The 23,676-nt window shown below is 38.5% G+C and overlaps 1 protein-coding gene across 1 annotated transcript; it reads left to right on the top strand.

Moving 5' to 3' along the window:
* The first annotated feature begins 3,863 nt into the window (after positions 1 to 3,863).
* SUB1 (SUB1 regulator of transcription) lies at positions 3,864 to 21,694 on the top strand. The gene is made up of 5 exons (XM_043887106.1): positions 3,864 to 3,965; positions 6,540 to 6,612; positions 9,299 to 9,421; positions 16,935 to 17,043; positions 18,688 to 21,694. The coding sequence occupies exons 2-5, from the start codon at positions 6,541 to 6,543 to the stop codon at positions 18,765 to 18,767; spliced, it is 384 nt and encodes a 127-aa protein (XP_043743041.1). The 5' UTR covers positions 3,864 to 3,965; position 6,540; the 3' UTR covers positions 18,768 to 21,694.
* Positions 21,695 to 23,676: the final 1,982 nt, after the last annotated feature.

Below are 23,676 nucleotides of genomic sequence, written 5' to 3'. Positions count from 1 at the left end.
CCATCAGGCTTCCTTACATACAATTAATTTGCTTTAGCAAACCCTTCAACTTTAAGTCATTATCTTCAATTCCAGGAGGAATCAATGAGGTTTTACTGTAAAAGTAGAATAACATTTCAAATGATAAGAGTCCAGCATCACCCATACCAAAACAATTAGTCACGAAACTTCAGTTTGGAAAACTATTACTGTACAATATAGCAAGAACCAAATGTTCACACAGCTGGAAGCAAAACCAGGTAAGGAGGAGGAAATCCTCACAGTGTTGTACCACTGGTTCCTTTAATCATTAGAAATGCAACTGCAATTTACAATCAAGCAGTAGAACCACTGCTTATTAAGAGGCAGTAAATTGTAAGCATCTCAGCAGGGAGACAGAGGAATATTTTTGAACGCAGTCACAGTGGGGAGCTGCGGAAGTGGGGTTAGGATTCAACACAACACATTAGGAGCAAGATGTGTCTGCACTTTAGGTTTCTGAATGATATGATTACAGCCACAATTGAGCAAATAAAAACCAAAACAACCAACACATAAACCCTGAGGTTCCACATACCCCTTTCAGGTGAGACACTAACACAGACCATCATTATCTAGGAGAATATGGCTTTCATTAAATCTCAATGTGTCTCCCAAGTGGAGAGCTTATAAAATAAGTTATTCTAAACCATGTACATTTAACTTTGGAATGGAGACACACAGATACATGTAAACATCAAAGGAATCACTCTGTTCCACATCTGGGTCCAAACCAGTCTAGGCCTGGTGAAATATTAAGAGGCTGGGGCCTGATTAAACAATGAGGATGCAGGAGCCCAGACGGTACTAAATAAATCATTAGGAGACAATCAAGAAATGGCTTGTATGTTAAACCATTTCAGAAAACCAAGTTTGACTAAATACTTTCAAGTTTGTCTTACTTTAGAAAAGCAGAACATTTAAAATCAAAATTATCTGAGTGTGTTTAAAATTGCCACCCTAGTTCATAGTAATTTTCTATTTTATTACTTTTGGGCTAAGGATTAAATATTTTCTTAGGCAAAAATCTTTTCTATGTTCTCATTAATTATTATGCTATAAACAATTTTTGTTTCATGGTTCTTTTTATTTTTTTATTACTTGCAGTTATGTTCATCTTCATTGAATTTCATATTTGAGACTCTTGTCTTGATTGAAACAAATTTGCACGACCATTGCTTTCCTCTGGTTTGGAGATAGACTCTTACATGGCCTTGTGGACCTCTTAGGGAGCACGGTGCATTGACCTCCACCCTTAGATTGTAGCAAAGGGGACACTGTGAGCCCTTACTTTCTCAGGCTTGGGTCGGGAGCTCAGCAGGGCCCTGTCTTTTTGGGTGACCCCGTAGGGACTTCATTATTTCTTTCTGACTTCAAGAATAGGGATCCATTTTGTAACTCATCAGAGGAACTGTTCTTTGGCTCATAACTTGTCCTTTTCTCCATGGATTAATTTTCTTGCCTTAATTTCACAGGAATGTAAGCTTCAGGAGCTCTGTAAGGGCTGAGGTTTTTGTCTGTTTTCTCTTCTGCTGTATTTGTACCACCAGCATCTGGGTCAGTGTCTGGTGTACATAGTAGGTACTCAATAAAAATGTGTTCAGTGAATTTCTAAAAAAAAAAAATCAACATTCAAAAAAACAAACAGCATGGCATCTGGTCCCATCACTTCATGGCAAATAAATGGGAAAAAAGTGGAAACAGAGGTAGGCTTTATTTTCTCGGGCTCCCAAATCACTGTGGATGGTGACTGCAGCCATGAAATTAAAAGATGCTTGCTCCTAGGAAGAAAAGCTATGATAAACCTAGACAGCATATTAAACAGCAGATACATCACTTTGCCAACAAAAGTCTGTGTAATCAAAGCTATGGTTTTTCTAATAATCACATACTGATGTGAGAGTTGGACCATAAAGAAGGCTGAGAGCTGAAGAATTGATGCTTTTGAACTGTGGTGCTGGAGAAGACTTGAGATTCCTTTGGACAGCAAGTAGATCAAACCAATCAATCCTAAAGGAAATCAACCCTGAAAGTTCACTGGAAGCACTGATGCTGAAGTTGAAGCTCCAATACTTTGGCCACCTGATGCAAAGAGCCAACTCATTGGAAAAGACCCTGATGCTCGGAAAGATTGAAGGTAAGAGGAGAAGAGGGCAGTAAAGGATGAAATGGATAGCATCAGTGACTCAATGGACATGAGTTTGAACAAACTCCAGGAGACAGTGAAAGACAACAAAGCCCGGAGTGCTGTAGTCCATGGGGTGACAGAGACGGACATGGCTTAGCGACTGAACAATGCCTAACTACCACCCAGACCAAGATATATTCAGCATCCCAGCAGATTCCTTCATACTCCAAGTGATAGTCCCCCAAGGCTAACCTGACCTAGATCGCTATGGATTATTTTTGCTTTTTTTGTGCCTTGCATAAAAGGAACTATACAGCAAGTATTTCATTTTTGAGAAGCTGTCATGTAGCCTGATGCTGCATGCATAGGAGTGGGCTAGAGCGTTTGAGGTCTCCCTCAGTCTGCAGCATCCAGGGTTTGAATCATGACTCACTCTCTGTATCACCTACAGCAGAACTTATTTAACCTTGTAGACCCTTGGTTTCTTTATCTATAAAATGGAGAGAACAATCATTTCTACATTGGAAAGTGCTTATTAGGACGAGTGTTATATGTGAAGTGCCTCACTGCAGTGCCTGGAACATAGTGGATGCTTGATAAATGTGTGTTGAATATGTATTCTTGGCTGTAGTAGGCATTCATTAAATATAGATTCAAAGACTCCAAAAGCCATATTCCTGCTTATAGCATGGATATCTCTTGCCTTCTGTGAACTCACTTACATTTCCAGAACTTCAGTTTAGGTACATTTTTTTTTTTTTTTTTTTTGCCCCACAACTTGCAGGATCTTTGTTCCCTGACCAGGGATTGAACTTCAGGCATCTGGCAGCGAAAGTGCCAAGTCCTAACCACTGAACTTCCAGGGAGTTCCCAGAACTTCAGTTTAGGAATAAGTGTGTGGGTGTGTGGTAAGGACTTCTGCGAAGACTTTTTTGCACTTTCTGGAACTAAACGTTATGACTGTGGCTTCCTTCCTTTGAATTCTACCAGCCAGGATCAAATACCAGAGTAGGGGGTAGCGGGCAAGGATCATTTCTTGGAAAATGGGTCAGAAGTGTTGTTCTTTTTCAGACATTTCACTTTAACACAAGAAACATTTCCGGAACAAGTGCAAAGCTCGGTGCTTGTCAGTTTAGTCGCTCAGTCCCCATGGACTGCAGCAACGCCAGGCCTCCCTGTCGCTCACCAACTCCTGAGTGTACTCAAACTCATGTCCATTGAGTGGGTGATGCCATCCAACCATCTCATCCTCTGTCGTCCCCTTCTTCTCCCGCCTTTAATCTTTCTCAGCATCAGGGTTTTTTCAAAAGAGTCAATTCTTCGCATCAGGTGGCCAAAGTATTGGAGTTTCAGTTTCCAATGAACTTCCAATGAACACCCAGGACTGATTTCCTTTAGGATGGACTGGTTGGATCTCCTTGCAGACCAAGGGACTCTCAAGAGTCTTCTCCAACACCACAGTTCAAAAGCATCAATTCTTCGGCGCTCAGCTTTCTTTATAGTCCAACTCTCACATCCATACATGACTACTGGAAAGACCATCGGTGCTCATCATTCATGTTTAATTCGTTCCCTCTTTCACTCACAAGTCAAATCCAATCTTCGCTGCATCCTTCCCGGTATCAGTTCAGGATGAGGGGCGGGCCCTTTAAGGCCCTGGAAAGGGTTTCGGGGTCGGTTTTTGGCGAGGAAGCCACGCCCCATCGCGTGTGCGTAGTCTCAGTGGGGCGGGGCCGGCGTCTCTCTGCTGTCGTCACTTCCGTTTCTCTGTCAGTCGCTACTGAGCGAGCTGGAGGCAGTTTGGCTACTGGAGCGGAGCGTGAGTGCACGGGACCCCGCCCCCACCCCTACCCGTCGAAGCACCGCTCGGCCGATCCCTACCTTCCCAGCTCGGCCGCTATCCACCTGAGGCCCAGGTTCCTTGTCGGCCGCGGCCGCGGGAAATGGCGGCGCTGCCTGATCTCCCCCTTCCCTTCCTCGGCCTCCCCGGACCCCCTCCTCCGTCCCCGGCTACGAGCCCCACGCGTTTCAGGCCCCTTGGCGCTTGAAGCTGGCTCCCGGGAACGGCCCCGGGGTAGCGGGTGAAGCGATCTCGGGCGGCGGGTGCGGCCGGGCGGGGCCGAGGAGCCGCGGGAAGGGGCCTGGGGCGCCCCCGGGACAATGCTGCAGCGGCCGGGTCCCGGGCGGGTGCGCGTGCGGGGCCTGCGTCTCTGGGGTCCTCATCTCTGCTCCCCGGAGTGGGGACGCTCTAGGGGCGGGAGGGAGCGGACCGGGTCGGAGGAGGCCGGGGGTGCGGCGGGGGAGTCCGGGGGTGGAGGAGTAAACGGCTGGTGTGTTGGGGGGGAGTGAGCTCTTCGAGGGAAGAAAATGGCGCTTGGTGCAAGTCCCTCCTCTTCCCACTCCGTCTCCTCTGCATTTCGCCGCCTCCTACGCCCCCTCCGACCAACCTGTCTCCCACCGCCCCAGCCATCGCCTGTCTCGGGGTTCGGGCGGCTTGCTGGCATCCCGGGACCCGCTTCCCCCGTTTGGATGCTTACCACCCTCGTGTTGTACCGAATTCTCGTGCCTTTTAGTTCTAGTTTATCTTCACCTTTTATTTTCTAATCCTCCTTCCCCCATGCCTTTATCAAAGATCGAAGATTTCCTTTTTTTTAAGCTTTTTTTTTTTTTGTGTGTGTGTGTGTGTGTATATTCCGCACCAGCACGTTCAGTATTACTTTGCCTGAATTACAAGCCATGCCGTCCCCACTCCCCGCTCCAGAACAGTAAAGGCTCATTAAGTAAAAGTGAAAATATATTTTGTTAGTAGTTCAAAGAGTGGTTTAGTTACCATTACCTGGTTTTCGTGTCGGAGGGACTTATTTGGGTTAAACACGAGGTGGTGCTTTGAAATGATCTTAGCCCCCTCGGGCACCTTTAATGAGCAGATGGTGTAGTTATGCTTGACCGTTTCAAACTGAAAAATAGGTTATGTTCAATTTAATTACCTTAAAAAAAAGCTGCTTGGCATTATTAGCAGCTAGCATACAGAAACAACTACATTGATTTTGGAGATTAGGCTGTAAAGTGGAGCAGTAACTGGATTAATGTATAAAATGTGGTTGTAAACGTTGCTGGCTCCCCTCTGAATTTACTCTTCTTGTTACCAAGAAATTGCCAGTTAAAATTAACATGGCTGGGTGGAGCATGGTTTGAGCTTTTTGAATTTAGTGGCTAGAGTAGGGATGGCCCATTTCTTTTACCTTGACCTTCTCTTGTGGGACACATTGAATGCCATTGCTATGCAAGTTTAGCCCAAAGCTGGATTATTTATGTTGGTTTGAAGTCTTTTTTTTTCCTCTTTTATTCAGCAAACATTTACAGTGTACGTTGTGTATATTGGGCTCTTGGGGGCATATAGAAATTAATAGGGCTCAGTCTCTTCTGAATTGGAGATGTAGGGAGCAAAAATACTTGCTATGAAGATATATGGAGTTTTACCACTTGGTATTACAAGTGCTTTGAAAAGTAGAGCATGAAATTCCTTGAAATTTAGGAAACGTAGAGGCACAAGACTCTGCTTTAGGTTCAGGCACTCTGTAAACTCCACAGGAAAGACACTAGCCTGTGTACCTTTGGGGGATCTCCAAAATCTAGGGAACTAGGGTCATAGTAGGAATTGGAGGAAAGGATTTACCCCTCCCATAAGCAGCGTCTTCAAATTTTAGTTACATATTTCAGAGTAGAAAATCAGTGTGAAATGTAAATGAACGTTAATTATGTATAACTTTGAATCAGTACTTGCTCTTTTGATTGGAATGGTCAAAATGAAAAAATTAAGAACCTATACAGAACATGAAAAGTATGCTTCTAATGGCAAAACTAATTAGATACAGACAGCTGTATAGTACAGTTGTCCACCATGCTGTGTGTACATTGGGATTAATTCCTGCAATGAATAATTGTATGTAAGTCTCATTGGTGGGAAATATAAAGCAATACTGAGAACTGTTCATATTTCTTCCTGGTTTGACAGTGATTGCTGTCAGCTGTCTCTTTGCAATTTACTCTATCTGTAAACATCTAACTCCTATCCATAAGCATCTAACCCTGCTAAAATGAAGTATAAAAAGACCCATTGACTTTGAGAAAGAGCGAGATGTAGGAGTATGAGATGTGTATGACATTTAGTTCTTTGCTGGGTTTAGAACTCTTTCTCCTTTGCATGTTATTTTCAACATGGAAGAGCTTTAGATTAAGAGCATAACTGCTATAGCATTGTGCTCAGTGGAACAGCTCCAGTGCTGCACAGTGGTAGAATGAACTGTGGAACTTCTTGAATCTTTGGGGGAGAGTTAAGTTGAAGGTAATGAAAAAGTTTATGAATTATTTACATAATGTATTTTTCTTTCAGAATGCCTAAGTCAAAGGAACTTGTTTCTTCAAGCTCTTCTGGTAGCGATTCTGACAGTGAAGTTGACAAAAAGGTGACTATTACTACACCAGGTCATTTTTGTGATACTTAATTCAGCAGTATTGGTTCTGAAGGACAGCAAAGCATATGAGAACCTTAAAAAGAGAGCCTGGATGGACATTTCTGAAAGTGCAGATGGCCCCTGACCCACTTGACTGAAATGCCTAGATGCTTGTGGTAGACATTTAGGCCACGCCCTGAAGTCAGACTTGAGCAAGTTTTCTGACTTCAGCAAGTTTCCTGTTGAGGCTTTTTAGGAGCCTAACAACCACTACCTTAGACCCCAGGGGAATAGCACCAAGTTTAGGCCAAAGCCACTATTAGCTGTTGTTCAGTAGACTTCTTAAACTGTAGGTATTCTTTATGGTGCTTGTGCACTCTTAGGTCATGTCTGACTCTTTGCAACCCCGTGGACTGTCTCCCACCAGGTTCCTCTCTCCGTGGGATTTCTAAGCAAAAATATCGGAGTGGGTTGCCGTTTCCTCTTCCAGGAGATCTTCTCTACCCTGGAACCAAACTCGAGTCTCCTGCATTAGCAGGCAGATTTTCTTCCACTGAGCTACCTGGGAAGCCCATTCTGCATACTAGTTGATCCATATTATATGAACTTTATGAAAACAGATATCGGTTTGACAGTCTTCTTAGCCTTGTTGTTTATCCAGCCTCTGAAGGTTACATAAAATTTGGCTTGGTACATTTTAAATTAGAACGTTATTTACTCTGATCCTCTCCTTTTAGTTAAATCAGCACTCAGCAAAGCTAGCATGAAATTACCCGTTTTGATAGAAAAGGCTTTTTCTGCATTAGATAATAATTGTGCTGTAAGCTTAACTGTGCATTCTGCTTACCTGAGCATCTCACTCTGGTGAGGGCTTCTCCCACACAGAACTGTCCTTTACCTCCTGTAGCCTGCATAGTTGTGTCTCTGAGCTCAGTTGATAGTGTTAGTTAAAAGAGAGCTTCTATGAGAATCTTGAAATACATATCATAATTTCGCTTGGAAGATTGAAAAAAGCTTCAAAGAGCATGCATAGCTATATTTGAGAAGGAAATGTCTTTTAGTTTTTAATTTGCCCACAGTATATCATTTGAATACATTCATTTAACAGATTCTTTATTGAGCTTTTACGTGCAGGGAATGCACAGTCTGCAGGGAGTATACAGAACTGATAAAAGAGTAATTGCTTAGCGAGCTGATTTTTGCTATTTATCCCAAATAGTACTATTAATCCTGTAAGTACTTCCATTAGATGAATCCACTCTTTAAGTTTGTGTACATAAATATATACATTTTATTTTGCCTAGTATCATATAATTTGGTAAAACAGTAATAATTTATACCTTCCACTAAGGAACTAAGGAGCTTCCGTGATAGCTCAGTTGGTAAAGAATGTGCCTGCAGTGCAGGAGACCCCTGCATTCCCTGCGTCGGGAATATCCACTTGAGTTGGGACGATCCATCCACGGGCCAAGGGATAGGCTACCCACTCCAGTGTTGCTGGGCTTAGGGAACCAGGGGGTGGCAATCCTCCTGCAATGTGGGAGACCTGGGTTGGATCCCTGGGCTGGGAAGATTCCCTGGAGAAGGGAACAGCTACCCAATCCAGTATTCCGGCCTGGAGAATTCCACGAACTGTATAGTCCATGGGGGTCCCAAAGAGTTGGACGTGACCGAGCCACTTTGACTTCACTTCACTTCAAGGAACATGACTGCCCTCTACTGCTTGGATTGGGAACTCTACCGAATTTCATGGACTTAGCTCTTTTTGAGAATGAGTCTATATAAAAAGCTTTTACAGTAATGCTGCTTTTAAAACATTGTTTTGATTTTGAATACTAGTCTAACACATTGCTGTCTAAAGTGATTTTTTTGTGATGAGGAAGTTTTGTGATGAGTTGTTGACCTCTGGTCTGCAGTACAAAATAGCTTTCTTAGCTTTCCCTACTCATAAACTCCCTGAACCAATTTAAGTCCCTTTTGGTTTTCTCATCCTTTTCTTTCTTTTTTTTTTTTTTTTAAAGTATTTTATACACTTGGCTGCGCTGGGTTTTAGTGTGGCACTTGGGATTTTCTGTCTTCCTGTGACATGCAGGATTTTTTTTCTTTTTTTTTTTAGTTGTGGCATGTGGGATCTAGTTCTCTGACCAGGGATTGAACCCCAGCCCCCTGCACTGGGATCACAGAGTCTTAACCACTAAACCACCAGGGAAGTCCCAAGTCCCTTTTGGAATAGGCAGGCATAAATAATCATAAATTTGCTGTTGTGTTTCTAATTAGTATGTTTTTCTTTGTAAAAAATAACTGACTAGTAGACTTGTGGTTTCCAAAAGTTTTAAGTGTATTTAAAAGCAACAGTAGCCCCTCTCAGTCTTTTTTTCTCACAGAGAAATTTTATGTGGGATCCCTATCTATAATACAACTGTTGGTCTGGTGAATACCACTCTAATGCCTGAAGTATCTTGGTTTCCCAAGAAACCCAAAAGTTTGAAAACATTTTACTAGATAACAGTGGTATGTTAGTTTCATAGTTCTGTTGTCAGGGAAAACTTAAAACTTGCCTGTGTACATATTTATGATTTTTTATTAATAAATGTAATCTTTTGATCCTCTAAGTCTTAAAAAGTAATACGATCTTTTGAACCTGAGATGTGTTTTGTTCTTATGCAAATTTTAACCATATTCTTGTTTTTCTTTCAAGCTAAAGAGGAAAAAGCAAGTTGCTCCAGAAAAACCTGTAAAAAAGCAAAAAACTGGTGAGACCTCCAGAGCATTGTCATCCTCCAAGCAGAGCAGCAGCAGCAGAGATGATAACATGTTTCAGGTAAAACTGGTATTTCCTTAATCTAGAAGAAGTGTTACCCGGCTTGATCTGAAGAATATGAAAAGTACCTCATCTGTTAATGCTTACTAATCTTTTCTGTATATTATCCTCTTGACTAAGGATAGTCCTTGAAATATAAGAAGAAGTTGGTAGAAATGAAAGCAATTTATATGATGCTAGATTTTTGTTAAGATCTAGAGTTCTGTGATTTTGCTATATTTAAAACAAAGGGAGTTTAGCGGAATCAAAAAAAGAAAGATTGAGAACTGCGCATTTATGGAGCAGATTGGAGGAGGTAGGTCTAGCATTGGGCTGTGAAGTGTGGATAGGATATTACTAGAGGGGAGACTGTAATATGACCTGCCTAATTTTGACTTGATAACAGAAAAGGTAAAAGAAAATGAGTCTTCTGTTTATGTATTGGGTGGGGTGGGGTGGGGGGTTAGAAATAAGGTTGAGTAGTGAGGGAAGTGCCTTAGAGGGCTTTGATGAAATTACTGATACAACTTTTCCCCTTGTGTTTCTTATCTTGCTTTAGGGAGACTTGTTATTGGCATCATGGTACAAGAAGGATTTATGGGAGAGGCAATGGGGATAAATTGATGTGAGGTGATAAGGGCTTAGATGGTTTTCCCAGAAGATGGAATAGTGATTAAGAGAGCTAGTGAGGAAGAGTGGACTGGAGGAATGAAGCAATCAGTGAAGACTGGTTTCAAATTTGAGACAATAGAGATGGTTTCACTGATAAACGGCAAAGGTGGTTAAGTTTGGCGTTTGAGACCTGATTATAAGTGTGGTAAAGTGTCTTTCCTTTAGCACCTGGAGGGTTTGGTTGGGAAATGTTCATGTGGGAACATATGGTAAGATTGACTGAGGCCTTCTGCTGAAGTAAGCATAAACCAGAGGGGAAGAGAGGTGATTGAGTACATGTCTTGTGATAACTTAGGGTGGAAGGAAAAAGAGGATATAGGTAAGAGAAGGTGAAGGAAAGTAAGAAGAGTGTGCTAATGGGAACAAGAAAGAAGTAAGTGCTTGTGGGAACATAAAAAAGATAAGGAGACATTAGTATTAGTTGAAGCCAGAAGGTTGGACAAGATGAGACTGCAAACATTTTTTTATTAGAAAGTGAGGCATGGGGAACACATGTAAATCCATGGCTGATTCATGTCAATGTATGGCAAAAACCACTACAATATTGTAATTAGCTTCTGACTAATAAAAATAAATGGGAAAAAAAAAAAGAAAAAAAAATATATATAGAAGTAAAACTTTACCCAAGTAGCCCCAGTATATGTTATTTACCATCTGTTTCTCTGTCTTAGAATATACCAGGGTAAATCATTTTATTGCTGTAAAAAAAAAAAAGAAAGTGAGGCTTGTGTGTGTGTGTGCACTCTTTTGAAAAGTTAGTGATGTCCTTGAAAGACAGAGTACCAGGATTAAGGTGAGAATGGGTAACCAGAAATTGGATATTTTTATTCAGTTTTGCCTTGCTACATGTCTGGATTAAGAAATAAGACACATGGTAACTGTCCCTAACACTGTATGAACATCTGACCTGTACTAAGTGGATTTTCAGATGTACCAGTCACGCAGAAAATGGTAATGTGTTAGCTTGAATGTACTAGTAGTTTTTTCACTCTGAGTGTGTGAATATTGAATCGAGTTGTTCATTTTAAATACATAGTTTTTAAAATTAAAAATTACGTAAAAGAATGACAAAGTGCAGATGATTTACTTACGGGCTTTAGTCTTCTGACTTTTGTATATTTTAGAGGTACTAGGAGTAGACTACTTTGATAGAGAACATAAATCACTGTTTGTAAGGAAGAATTATGAAAGGGCCCTCCTTTATATGAGTAGATAATATGATTAAAACTATGATAAGGGCTGAGAAGTTAAAGTGCAGATGATTATGAGGGAAAAATGCTCTGAGAATCTTTCCTGAAGGAAGTGACATTTGAAACTTATGACATAAAGGAGCAGCCAGCTGTACCAAGTGTGGGCGAGAGGAAAGCATTTTCGAAGGAGAGGGCATTGTGCAGATGCCTTGAAGTGGGAAGGAGCTTGGATTGTGCAGGAAGGTTGGCTGAGAGTGTAGGTAGGTCAAGTTGGTAAAGAAGGTGAAGGGTCAGCTCTTGCAGGGCTTTCCTATTGGGAGGCCATTTTTAGGAGCTGAACTTTCTAAGTGCATTGGAAGGCTATTTTAAGGGGCAGAATGAAATGTAAAATCTGCAAGAGAGTATCCCTTCCTTTCATAGCCTTTCCTCCTGTGTAGAATGAAGGACTACTTTGGAATATTTCAACTTAATGTTTATACTAAAGATACAGACTTCTTTCAAGTATTTACTTGGCAACTGTCTTGGGCTTTTCTCTGATCAGTTCTGTTTGCTATATGCCTACTTGTACTTGGATAATAATAGAGCCTCTGTAGCCTCTTAGTGGATTTTATCTTTTCTACCTTACCCTTGTTTGTACAGATAAACCAGGACCCACGTTTAGAGATTTTATTCTATTAGAGCAGGCTGGGGAAACTAGTTCTTTTATTATGGGCAAGTTATTATCTCACCAAAAAAAAGCAAGTTCAGTTCTTAAACCTTCATATGAAAGGATCCCAAGCCTGAAAGGCTATTTATAGACTCCTCATTCTTTTGAAAGTGCCTCTGGGAGGAACATAGGCCTTATTTTCAGAGTGACTTTTCAAGATGTAGTCTGTGAAAGTAGTCTGTGTAGGCATTCTAAGAGAATTGTTACTGATCAGTTGCTAGGTCGAGTCCGATTCTTTGCGACCCCATGGAATGCAGCACACCAGGTGTCCCTGTCCTGTCATCTCTTGGAGCTTGTTCAGACTCATGTCCATTGAGTTGATGATGCCGTCTAACCATCTCATCCTCTGTTGTCACCTTCTCCTCCTGCCCTCAATCTTTCCCAACATCAGGGTCTTTCCCAATGAGTTCAGTCTTTGCATCAGGTGGCAAAGTATTGGAGCTTCAGCATCAATCCTTCTAGTGAATATTCAGTGTTGATTTCCTTTAGGATTGATTGATTAAAGAGCTAACACAGCGTTTAATTTCATTGCCATTAGAGCTTTTTCCTTGAAATGGTATTTTGGCCGTAGAAAAATATTTTGGTGGTAATACTGACTTTTAATTTGAATCCAAAGCACGTTAGAGTGAGTACATTGGTTATATAAAATGAGGACTTTATTAGTAACAATGGTTTGATAATTTATTAGAAAGGTGCAGGATGGGGTTTTTAAAAGGAAAATCAGTTGCTTTCATTGTATTTTGTAAATTTGTAATAAGTTTTATTTAATTTTAAAAATAGTACTGTATGTTTTCTGTGTTTTTCATTTACCAAGAAAATGCTTAGAAGATAGCTTCCATTTCCAGAGTGGAACTTTCTTAGAGATTGCTAGAATCTTTAAGGATCTGGGTTATCAGGTACACTTTACCAAAGACAAATCTAAAATCTACATTAACATTGTTTGGAGTAGCCATAAGACAAGATTAAAAAAAACCCCAAAAACTAAATACCCATTTTTTGAGAATAGGTCACTAATTAGAAATAGGTCACTAATAGAATAGGTCTACTAATTAGAAAACTAACTAGTAGAATTAGTTTTCTCTGTGTGTAGTGTGAGGTGGTTGTTGAGACTCATTTTTCACCCCTGTGCAGATAATCTAGTTGTTCTAGTACCGTTTGTTGAAGACTATTCTTTTCCTGTTGACTCACCTTGGATATTTATAAAGAAAATCAGTAAATATATAAAATATCTATTTCTAAACTCTGTTGTATTCCGTTGGTCTATATATCTGTCTTTACTTCAGTACCACACTGTCTTAATTACTGTACTTTTTTTTTTTTTTTAATTACTGTACTTTTATGGTGAGTTTTGCAGTCAGGTAGTGTAAGTCCTTTAACATTGTTCTTGTTTTTCACCTTCAGAATTATTTTTGCTATTCTATGTATTTTGTATTTACATACACATTTTATAATCAGTTTGTCAGTTTTTATCCAAAAGTCTACTGGGATTTTGATTGGGATTGGGGAAGCTAAAGAACAGTTTGGAAAAAATTTGCAACTTGATCATATTGGTATCTTTTTCCATTAATTTAGATCTTTTTGAATTTCTGTTTTGTAATTTTTCTGGTATATCTTCTGTCAAATTTATTCCAAAGCATTTTGTGTGTTTTGATTCTATCGCAAATGTATTGTTTCCTAACATCATTTTCTAGTCATTCGTTGCTAAAAATACATATAATATTACATAATATATGTAAATTACAACATTCTATATTTTATAAATGTTAAAAATATATTTTTAACGATGTGTTAGAATTTTCTCTGTTGATGATTTTGTCCGCTTTTATATCATCCTTTTCTTTTTCTTGCTTTATTGCTCTTATTTCCAGAACAGTATTGAAAAGAAGTGGTGAGAGCAGACACCTCGTTTTATTCCTGATGTCAGGGGCAAGGCATTCTCTCTTTTCCCTCTAATGTATCGCTTAAGCTCTGGAGTGAATCTGTGTACTGTGGATTTTCTGCTTTGGACTGGGGGAATGAAAAGTTATGGAATAAACACAGTGCAGTCTTCTGTAGGGTCCATCTTTATTTGGAGATTTGTGTTAAAGTGGACGCTGGATGTATTAAGGGAGAGCATACAAAATGCACAGTAAGTTTTGGTCACAGTAAGTTTTAGAATCTGGTGGAGCAGTGTCATTCTATGTCATCAGGCTTTCTCTTCCTTTTCTTCTTCCCCACAGTTCTTTGGTGCCAGTGTTCTCTGAAGCTTTTTTGACAAATTTTATCATCAGTTTATTGATCTATACTTTTTCCCTACTTTAAATAATTTATTATAATCACAAGTTATTTGAAAAATGTTTAGGGACTTCAAATTGTAAAATCGCAAAGGTTTAAATATGTGATGGTCAGCCATGTTTGGGAGGAAGAAAATGCCTCTTTAAGTTGGTCTTTGGCAAGCAAAAACGATTATGCATGTCATTGAAATTGTGAATGAGGAAGCTTGTGAGAAGTTTCTAGGGATCGAGGTAGAAGTTCACATAGCTAGCCAACAGTGTGTAGTGTTAACTGTATTGTACCATGCTGTTTACATAAAATAACTTGAGTATTGTTATTATTAATTTAAGACTGGTAAAATGCCATTCATATACTTATATTGTCCCTTTTTAAAAATAGATTGCTTTCGGTCTTAATCTTTAATTTTCCTAGTGAGATTTTAAAGTTGTAACCGTTTTCTACATCAGATTTCTCAGGAATATAAGGAAGATTTGCAGTAAAGGTGGTGTTCTCCTTTGTTTTTCTTTCTGTTTTTGGTTCTTATTCCAAAGACCTGTATAAAGGCTTTAGAATTCTCTTACTGGCGTTTTAAGTCCTTTTCAGTGTTAGCTCCATCTATTCAGCCTGTCCTTGAATCTCATCAGTATTGTATCTTTCTCCTTTCCTTTGTCTATTTCCTCATCACTTTTTCCTTAATTTATGGCTTGTAGTTTTTCGCTATAAGATTCCACCACTTGGAGTATCTTCCACTGCTCAAGCCCACACTGAATGCAGAGTTGACTTACCTAATCAGTATTAATTTTAGAGGTTTTTAGTGTATTTTAATTTTATCTATTCATCTGTCACATGGGCTTACCACAAAACCAGAATGAAATGATGTTCACTTCAGTGCTGTAGGTGCCTAAGATAACTTTACTTATTAATTCATTTAAGTCAATATTATAAATCACTATTGGAAGTTTCACTGTGATAATTATTTTGGTCTTATTTAATTCATCCATTAAAACAGTTTACTGGGAACCCAATATGACAGGCACTAGGGATGCAAGGAGGACTGTAAAAAATAAGCCATTAATACTGACAGTAGGATCACTGGTAACTTAGGGAAGACAGAACGTGTTTGGAAATGGTAGGTACGAAACCAGTGGAAAGGGAAAGAATGTACAGTACAGTGCAGATTTGAACTGCCTGGGTCCGGTTGTACATGGACAGTTTTCAGTACCACATACTTTATGATTTGTGGTTGGTTTAATCTTCAGATGTGGAGGGCCTGGCTATAACTTATGCTTGGATTACCCCCCTGAGTTGTTCCAAGGGTCAACTGTATATGCTAGAAATGGGATACAAAAGGTATAGAACTTATGAATTCATGATGATGTGGGTAAGAGATTTAAGGCATTTAACCATACTTAATGGGCTGTATTTTTCCATAAAGCATGAGACATACCCCGAAAGTAGGGGTCATACCAATAGGACAAGAAACTTATTTGAGAATGAAAAACTAAAGCAAAATGAATAAGATCTGAGATAAGAAAAAGCGGCTTGAGAGGTCATAGGCAGGATGAAAGCCATAAGTGTGTACTTGTGTTAGCACAATCCCGATAAAAGGGATTAATAATGAAGGGACCCAGGTTTGTAAGGAAAGGAACTTTTTGATGTGTCTTAGGCACAAAATCATACCTGGTATTTTATTTAAGTTAGTAAGATTGAAGAGTAGGTTTAAAATGAGTAAGAGGTAGGTAGAGATAGTAGAGGTTTTGATTAGAAAGTTAATTTCTTAGCTTAAGTGCTAGACAGTACATTACAGCAGCATAAGATGTTGGAAAGTGCTTGTAGACACTGTTGAGTAAACCTTTTCCTTCCCTGTGCCATCTGTAGTTAAGCAGCAATAGAAGATTTTCGAAAAATAGTTTCCTATGAAAAGTTCTAAGTTCTCAGTTTAAGATGGTAAGTGGAGTGTATTAAAGATGTCATTTGAAATGAATGTTTAAAAGAAAAAGCTCTCTTTTGTTCCTATTGACTGGGACTTTGGATTCTTATATTCAGAATGGTTGCTAAACCAGTGTAGCTGGCCGAGTCTGGATGCCTACGGTTGTAGTTTGTACTAGATTTTGCTTTCTCATGATGTTTATTGTGAAAAAATACTTAACATAAAACTTAACCATCTTCCCCATTTTTGAGCATATGGTAATGTTAAATATTTTCACATTTGTTGTGAAACAGATTTCCAGAGCTTTTTCATCTTGTAAAACTATTATATAACAACTCCCCCTTTCTCCTTATCCATAGCCCCTGGTAACCATCATTCTGCTTTCTATACGACCTGACTACTCCAGGTAGCTCATATGAAGCGGAATCATCCAGTATGAAGCTTTTTGTGAAGGGCTTATTTATTTCACTTAGCGTAAGATCTCAAGGTTCATGCATGTTGTACCATGGGACAGTATTTCCTTCTCTTTTGAAGCCAAGTAATACTTCATTAATGTATGTCCCACATTTAACGTAAAAATGATTGGAAATGTGAGATGTACTTTGTTTTGTTTTCTTAGAAAGATTTCTTTTTTAACAGTGAAAGCTCCCTTGATGTAGTGTTGCTATCGAGAACTGCAATTATTTTTGTGATTAGAAGTAGAATGAGTGTGCAGCGAGTGGAAATATAAACATGGATATCTTTGTTGGGCAGCTATTTTATGTTTTCTCTTTTCTTTTGTAGATTGGGAAAATGAGGTATGTTAGTGTTCGGGACTTTAAAGGGAAAGTCTTAATTGATATTAGAGAATATTGGATGGATCCAGAAGGTGAAATGAAACCAGGAAGAAAAGGTAAGGTTTAATTTCCTAAATTTGGTCCTAATATTGGGATTATGTAAGCTTGAAATTGTTTGGACTTTATTTGAAATTAAATAATGTTGGCAGTGAATAGGTCCTGAAAGATTCTCAAGTTGCTTCTCTTCGTCTTCTATAGCCTTTTTGGACGTGACAGTTAACTTATTTTATGAGATGTCCTAAGTACAGCTGTTGAAATACCTCCTCCTCCCCCAGCAATTACCCCTATATCACTCCAGTTGGCTGCCACTTTATTGTTAATTTGAATGTATCTTTAAGAAGATTACCTCAATTCCAAACTAGAGTGGGGGCACTGGGAAAGTATAACATCAGGAATGGAAAATCCTGATTTACAGTGTTGACTTTTGATTCATCTCCAAAGAATATTCTTTAGGGTGATATCCTTTAACCACTTTGTCTTCCCTTTGTGCCTCATCCAGTCCCACGCATGACATCATCACAAAAGCATACTTTCTTTCACGAGATAGCAAGAGAACATTTGTGTACCAATAGAAATCTTTGTATTTGGTTAGTTAGCTGCTTTAGGTTGATCCTTAGCTAACGAAAAATGCCTCCTTATTTTTCTCTATGTTACCTGCATGCCATTTTGAAAAGCGCCATGTTTGCCTCATTTAATTTTGACTTTATTAAACTTAAAACCCTTATATGTTTTCACACTCTTCTTCTTCAGGTCACTTTTGGATTGATCATTCAAGTTGTCTCAATGTAGCCAATGGCAAATTTCTTGTTACTGTAAACATTTACTAAAGTGATTGATTAATCCTTCCTCAGTGTTGTCCCAATACATTCTCCTCCCTCTTCTCAATTCCATGGCCTCATAGCAGGTTTCTGAGAAATTTATTAATTCTTCCACTTCTGGTTTCTCTCTTTATATGTGTCAAGGATTAGAACACTAGAAGTTTAAAGTACAAAGTACTTTCTGTTCATACTTTTTCATCTTAAATAGGAACAACATGTCATTAGCTAATTTTTAAATGTTTGTCAGGTGATATGCTAAGATTTTATTCACATTGGCTAATTTTTCACAACAGCCATTTGTGTTATAAGCACCTTTTTACAGGTGAGGAAACTGAGGTTTAATGGAGTTAGTGACAGTGAGGCTGGTATTTGAACCTTGGCAGCATGACTCCAGAGTGCACTCTTAACCAGTATGCATGGTCTAAGAAGTTCTGTTCGGGCTATGTCTCAGGGATTTTTCCAGAGTGAAATGAGTGCTTCTGGAAGAAAGCACAAAGTCATTCATGCCGAATTCCTGTGGAAATTTTGAGCAAATGTTGGAAACAGCTGGTTGTAGAAGTGGGGTGTCACAAACCAAATCTAAGCTTGGCCACTTAGCCTGCTAGTTTGTAAGCATTTGTGAGCTAAATCTTCAAATCATTATTTGTTCTCACTGGGTATAATAGGCATTATGCAGGATGTGGTGTTGAAAGTAAAACTGTATAGAAGGATGACCTACAAAGGTAATTGTGATGAATATGACAAATAAATGTAAGAGATTTGATTCTTAGTGTGCCATTCGAAATGGCAATTTTGATAAAACAGTATTTTAGTTGGAAGTAGAAAATCCTCAATAGAGCTTAAGTAGATTTTTCAACTTTTGATTTTTAAACATTTTTTTAGGTATATCTTTAAATCCTGAACAATGGAGCCAGCTGAAGGAACAGATTTCTGACATTGATGATGCAGTAAGAAAACTGTAAAATCAGAGCCATATAAAACCTGTACTGTTCTAGTTGTTTTAATCTGTCTTTTTACATTGGCTTTTGTTTTCTAAACATTGTTTTCCAAGCTGTTGTATATTTGGATTGCAGAACAATTTGTAAGATGAATACTTTTTTTTAAATGTGCATTATTAAAAATGTTCTGAGTGAAGCTAATTGTCAGTTTTATTAAGGAGGATTGCTTTTGTGTCCACCACCTAGTGTAAAATAAAATCAAGTAATACAATCTTAACTGTTGTGGCCTTCTTTGATCAGAAGAGTTGATACTGTTTAAGGCCAAAAATAACAGTTTATCTACCTTTTAGTTTCAGCTCAGCCTTTCCATTCAAAAGGGTTTGCTTTGCATTGAATTTATAAACTTTTGATTTGTGAAATTCATAGTTGATCTGTTCTAATCAGATGTCTGGACTTGTTTGATTTTTTTTTCCCTGATCTCGGTGATATTTCACTTTCCCCCTTTTTCTTCCCTTCTGTTTCCTTCTAAGAACTATCTTGTCATGTTCAATTTTCATTTTGCCTTTGCTCTTTCTCTCGAATATGTTGTGCTAATTTGGAAAGTCTGAAACTGTCAAAATGTTAGTTATCTCAATAAGGTACTTGTAAGTAAAATATATGAGAACTACAATCACTAATTCTACTGTATTAAGTATTAGGAGATATAGTTTGATAAACAACATGGCTTGTTTGAAAACTCCGAGCAAGTAAATGTATGTCATTACCTGTAGTATTCTGTGTAGTTGTTATCTTATTGCTTAGTCTGCAGAAAATAATAACTTAGGTGTCTGATTTGCTTTCACTTATTATACATACTCACCCTGGGATGATGTCTATAAAATCAGATATTGTTACATTAGACTAGGATTTAATAAAAATTATGAAAGCTTACTGGCCTAACATTTTATTTTATAGCATTGAGTATGGATTATGGACAGCCAGAGATATCACTGAGCTTAACTGTCATAGTAAATGTCAGTTTTTAGGGGAAAGAGCATATTGAGCACATATTTGTGATTTTTGGCCTTTGCTTCAGTAGACTTGGTTCTTTTGCAGTTCATCTACTGGACAATGGCGTTCTAGACTTAATGTTACTAAGTTTTAGCAGGCACTCTGAATTGATTTTCATTGAGCCATAATGATGAAGCAGAAATAGGCTGAGGCACAGATTTCAGGGGTTTTGTAGCAATAAGTAGGGCATGGTGTGCCTTAGAATGTAAAGGAACTGTAACAGATTAAGGCAGCAGTGAAGAGGAAGGAATTCTCTTCACTCTAGATGATGACATACTGATATTTTAATCACATTGACAGGACATAGTTCTAGATAGAACAGTAAAAAGAAAGATTTAAAGATGTGAAAAATTGTTTCTGACATTTGGTAGCAAATCACAAATGGTTACTGCCATATCAGAGAGTTGCACTATAATACCAAGTTTGATTATTACGTCTAAAACATTTTATAGTAGAATTGTCAAGGACTTATTTCAAAACCATCTGCCAGGCCACATGGAGTTACTAGTTTTTTTTTCTGGCAGCTATGTTTCTTTGACATTTTTAAGATTTTTTTTAGAAATGTTTTTAAGCAGTAACCCTAATATGTGCATTAATTGAGGAAATAAATCCTCCTTTCTGATATTTTAGCCTATATCACATAATAGGTACCAAAGTGTTCAGAATACGTATTTTAGACAAATCATACTTGTTTGAAAACTTCCCCCTCATTTGGGAACATAGTAACTGAATTGGGTAGATTTATAAAGATTCTTTATTATATATACAGAAAGAGTAGTTAGAACACATAACTATGATTTTGGTATAAATGAAAAGGGAATAATGGGCAACTTTCCTAGGTTTATGTGAAAGTAGGAGGTACATGCATATTGAAACAATCTGCTAGTACAGAGATGGTGCTGAAATCTGTTACCTAGGCATTTTCTAGCTGTTTAACATTGTCATTAACACTTTCACCTAAGGAGTGTTTCTCTGGCACATTTTTGGTAAGGTTCTTGGTAAATTCATTTCGATATATTACTGAATATATAATATACAGAAATTATCAGTCTCTTGTGTGTTTAGAAAGGGATGAGAACTAGGTTAAAAGAAGAGAAAATAACTTGTGCTGGAAAGAAAAGATAGGGTAATGTTTTTTGTTTCAACTTTAGCTTCTTGGTAAGATTTCTTCCAGGAAGAAAGTATGGCATTTTGAGGCAATGGTTTCTTACCTGGTAAGGCCAAAATTAATTGAATTCATGCCAGCCCTTGAACGTGTGCAGTAGCAGGGGCTCTCTAATGAGTTTTTCTTCTGTGTCTTTTTAAACTACAGGTAGCATCTGACCAATTTTCAGGGCTCTTGGCATTTTATTTAAAGAACAACCTCTAGAAAAAAAACTCTTAATTTTCTTCTTCTTTTGCTTCATAAATGCCTAAGAACTTCTTTTGAAAGAAGAATGCTCCTACCTCATTAGCCAGTCAAAATGCTGTGATGATCAGCTTATTCTACATGATGTGTTTAGGAAGAGAGGAAAAAGTGTACATCCTGGCTTGGCTATTGAGGGGAAAAGTGAAAGAACTGAGTATTAATTATTATGCGTTCCTGATGGGGGTATATTAGAAGAGTACTATAAAATTCTGAAATTTAAAAGCGCTAATACTTAGGATGTCTCCTGAAATTATTTGCAACTCACTTTTTATGGAAATTCAGAGAAACACTCAAAACACTTTTTTCTTTTTTAAAGTGGTGTTTTTCTAGGTAAACTCTAGTGGTAAACATTCACATGGTTAACAAATATGTAATTCTGTACTTGTGGAATACCTGTCTGCTTTGTTTGGTACATCTTCCATGGAGATGTCGATGAATATAATACTGCATCTGTGAAAATATTTTAAATGTTGAAATAAAAACAAGAAATGTGCCCTCTGTGTCATCCCAGTTTCACAGACCCGAAGGTGAATGGCTAAGTTATTTGTTGAATAGGTTTTGTTAACAACTAGGACACCTTTTCTGTGTGAATGCTTTGGAATGTGGATTAGCCTTTGAGTGTTAAATCTTCTAAGGACCTCTGGGACTGGGTGGTAAGGTCCTATCTGTTTTCATTTACTTGATCCAAATGGAAAAATGAAAAATATTAAGGTGTATATGGCCTCTTTTACCTGTATGAGTGCTTTGCGGTCTGATTATTCCTTGTTTATTCCTTAATTTATAAAGACTTGTTTTTCCCTTCTTGATTAGTAGTTTTGCTTAGTTGAGATCTCTCATTGTTTAAATTTTCATTTAGGGAAACTTAACACTGGAATAGAGAGATCCATGGCAGATTACTTATAACTCTTGTTCCACTTGATCAACTGTGAATTTTAATAAAACATTGACTCAAAAATCCAGTCAAGAAGAAAATAGTATTTGGAATCTACCCAGTTAATCACTGACCTTGCAGTTTTGTGGTATGGCTCAAAGCAGTTATGGTATATACAAGGAGTTTGAGAAGCATGAAATGTTAAAATATTATGCAGAATTATTTACTATATAGCAGTTTATTCAAGACTTACAGCCCTTTGTGTCAAAGGGCTTGTGTTAAAGTCCTTGCTACACAGGACACTCCCTAACCTCATGTCAGTTTATCACAGAGTTCAAATCTTCCCAGACCTCCTTTTACAGCCATTTAGTCCTGGACTAACAAGGACCTACTGTTTCTGCCTCAAATGAAGCATTCCTCTCTCTCCTTATTTCACTCTGGCTCTTGATAGTTTGAATAGTTTTTTTGTTTGGTAACTTATTTTAGCTTGGAAATGATTTAGGCCACTTACTTTTTTAAAACTCTGGTAGAAAATAAGCACTTTCCCTGAATCGCAGCAGTTGGATACTATATCCTACCTTGATAACAGAATGCTGTATGCGAGGGGCTTCTACCATCTAAGCCAGAACTTAGCTAAAATAGTGCGTATTGTAGCTCCTGTGTCTCAGAAGTGATGTGAAGTTCCAGTTTGGCCCCCTTCTAATTCCCAAATAAGTTACTGCAAGAAAGATACAGAGAATTCTCATATATCCCTTCACCTAGAGATTCCTTTCCAATTTTGCCAGTTGTTCCAATAATGTCTTTATGGGGAAAGGCTTACAACCCATTTGGTGGTTAGTCTCCACTTTGACACAGTTCTTCACTTCCTTTGCTTTTACACCATTGACATCTCTGGTGATTTGGTAGTTTGTAGGTCCTGAGTGATGTTCTCAAGGGTGGACAAGGCCTAGAAGCTGGATGACTGAGGAGTTGGAGACAGCTTGGTTGTGCATGAAAGATGGAATGGGCAGCTGTGGAAGCATGTGGATCAGGGGCAGATGTGTGACTGAAAGTGAGCAGCATCTGATGTGCAGAGTTGGCTGATTTCAGTGCATGTTTGAAGTGACCTCAGCTACAATTTCAATCACTTTCCACTTTTGTTTTCTGGGGACTTACTCCTCAGTGCAACCTTAACTGAGTACTTTTAATAATTTTAAAGAAAAAATTTATGACGTACTTCACCCTGTTTTAACATCAGAAATCTGATCATTTTGGCTATCACACCACTCCCTACTACTCCCCAACACACACATCACACCACACCACACACACATTTGAGCTTCTCAGCTTTAGACCATGGACTTGTCCAGCACTGTTGGGCAGCGTGGTCAAACTCGGTGCACGAGCCAGTCATGAGGTCTGCTGCCTCTGTCCACTTGGTGTTGGAATATAGAAAGCATTTTCATTTATTCACACCTTGAGTGATCCAAAAAGATGAAAGGGTAGTGCAGCAATACAATAGATATCTGAGGATTTTGAGGAGTTTAAGAATTTCAGCCCTTGATCTAGGCTCGAAAGTACCTTTTGATGGTGAGGTTTGAAGACTATTAACTGAAAAATAATTT

Source organism: Cervus elaphus, chromosome 25, assembly GCF_910594005.1.
Source record: "Cervus elaphus chromosome 25, mCerEla1.1, whole genome shotgun sequence".
Lineage (NCBI taxonomy): Eukaryota > Metazoa > Chordata > Mammalia > Artiodactyla > Cervidae > Cervus > Cervus elaphus.
This window is presented reverse-complemented; position numbering and strand designations above follow the sequence as displayed.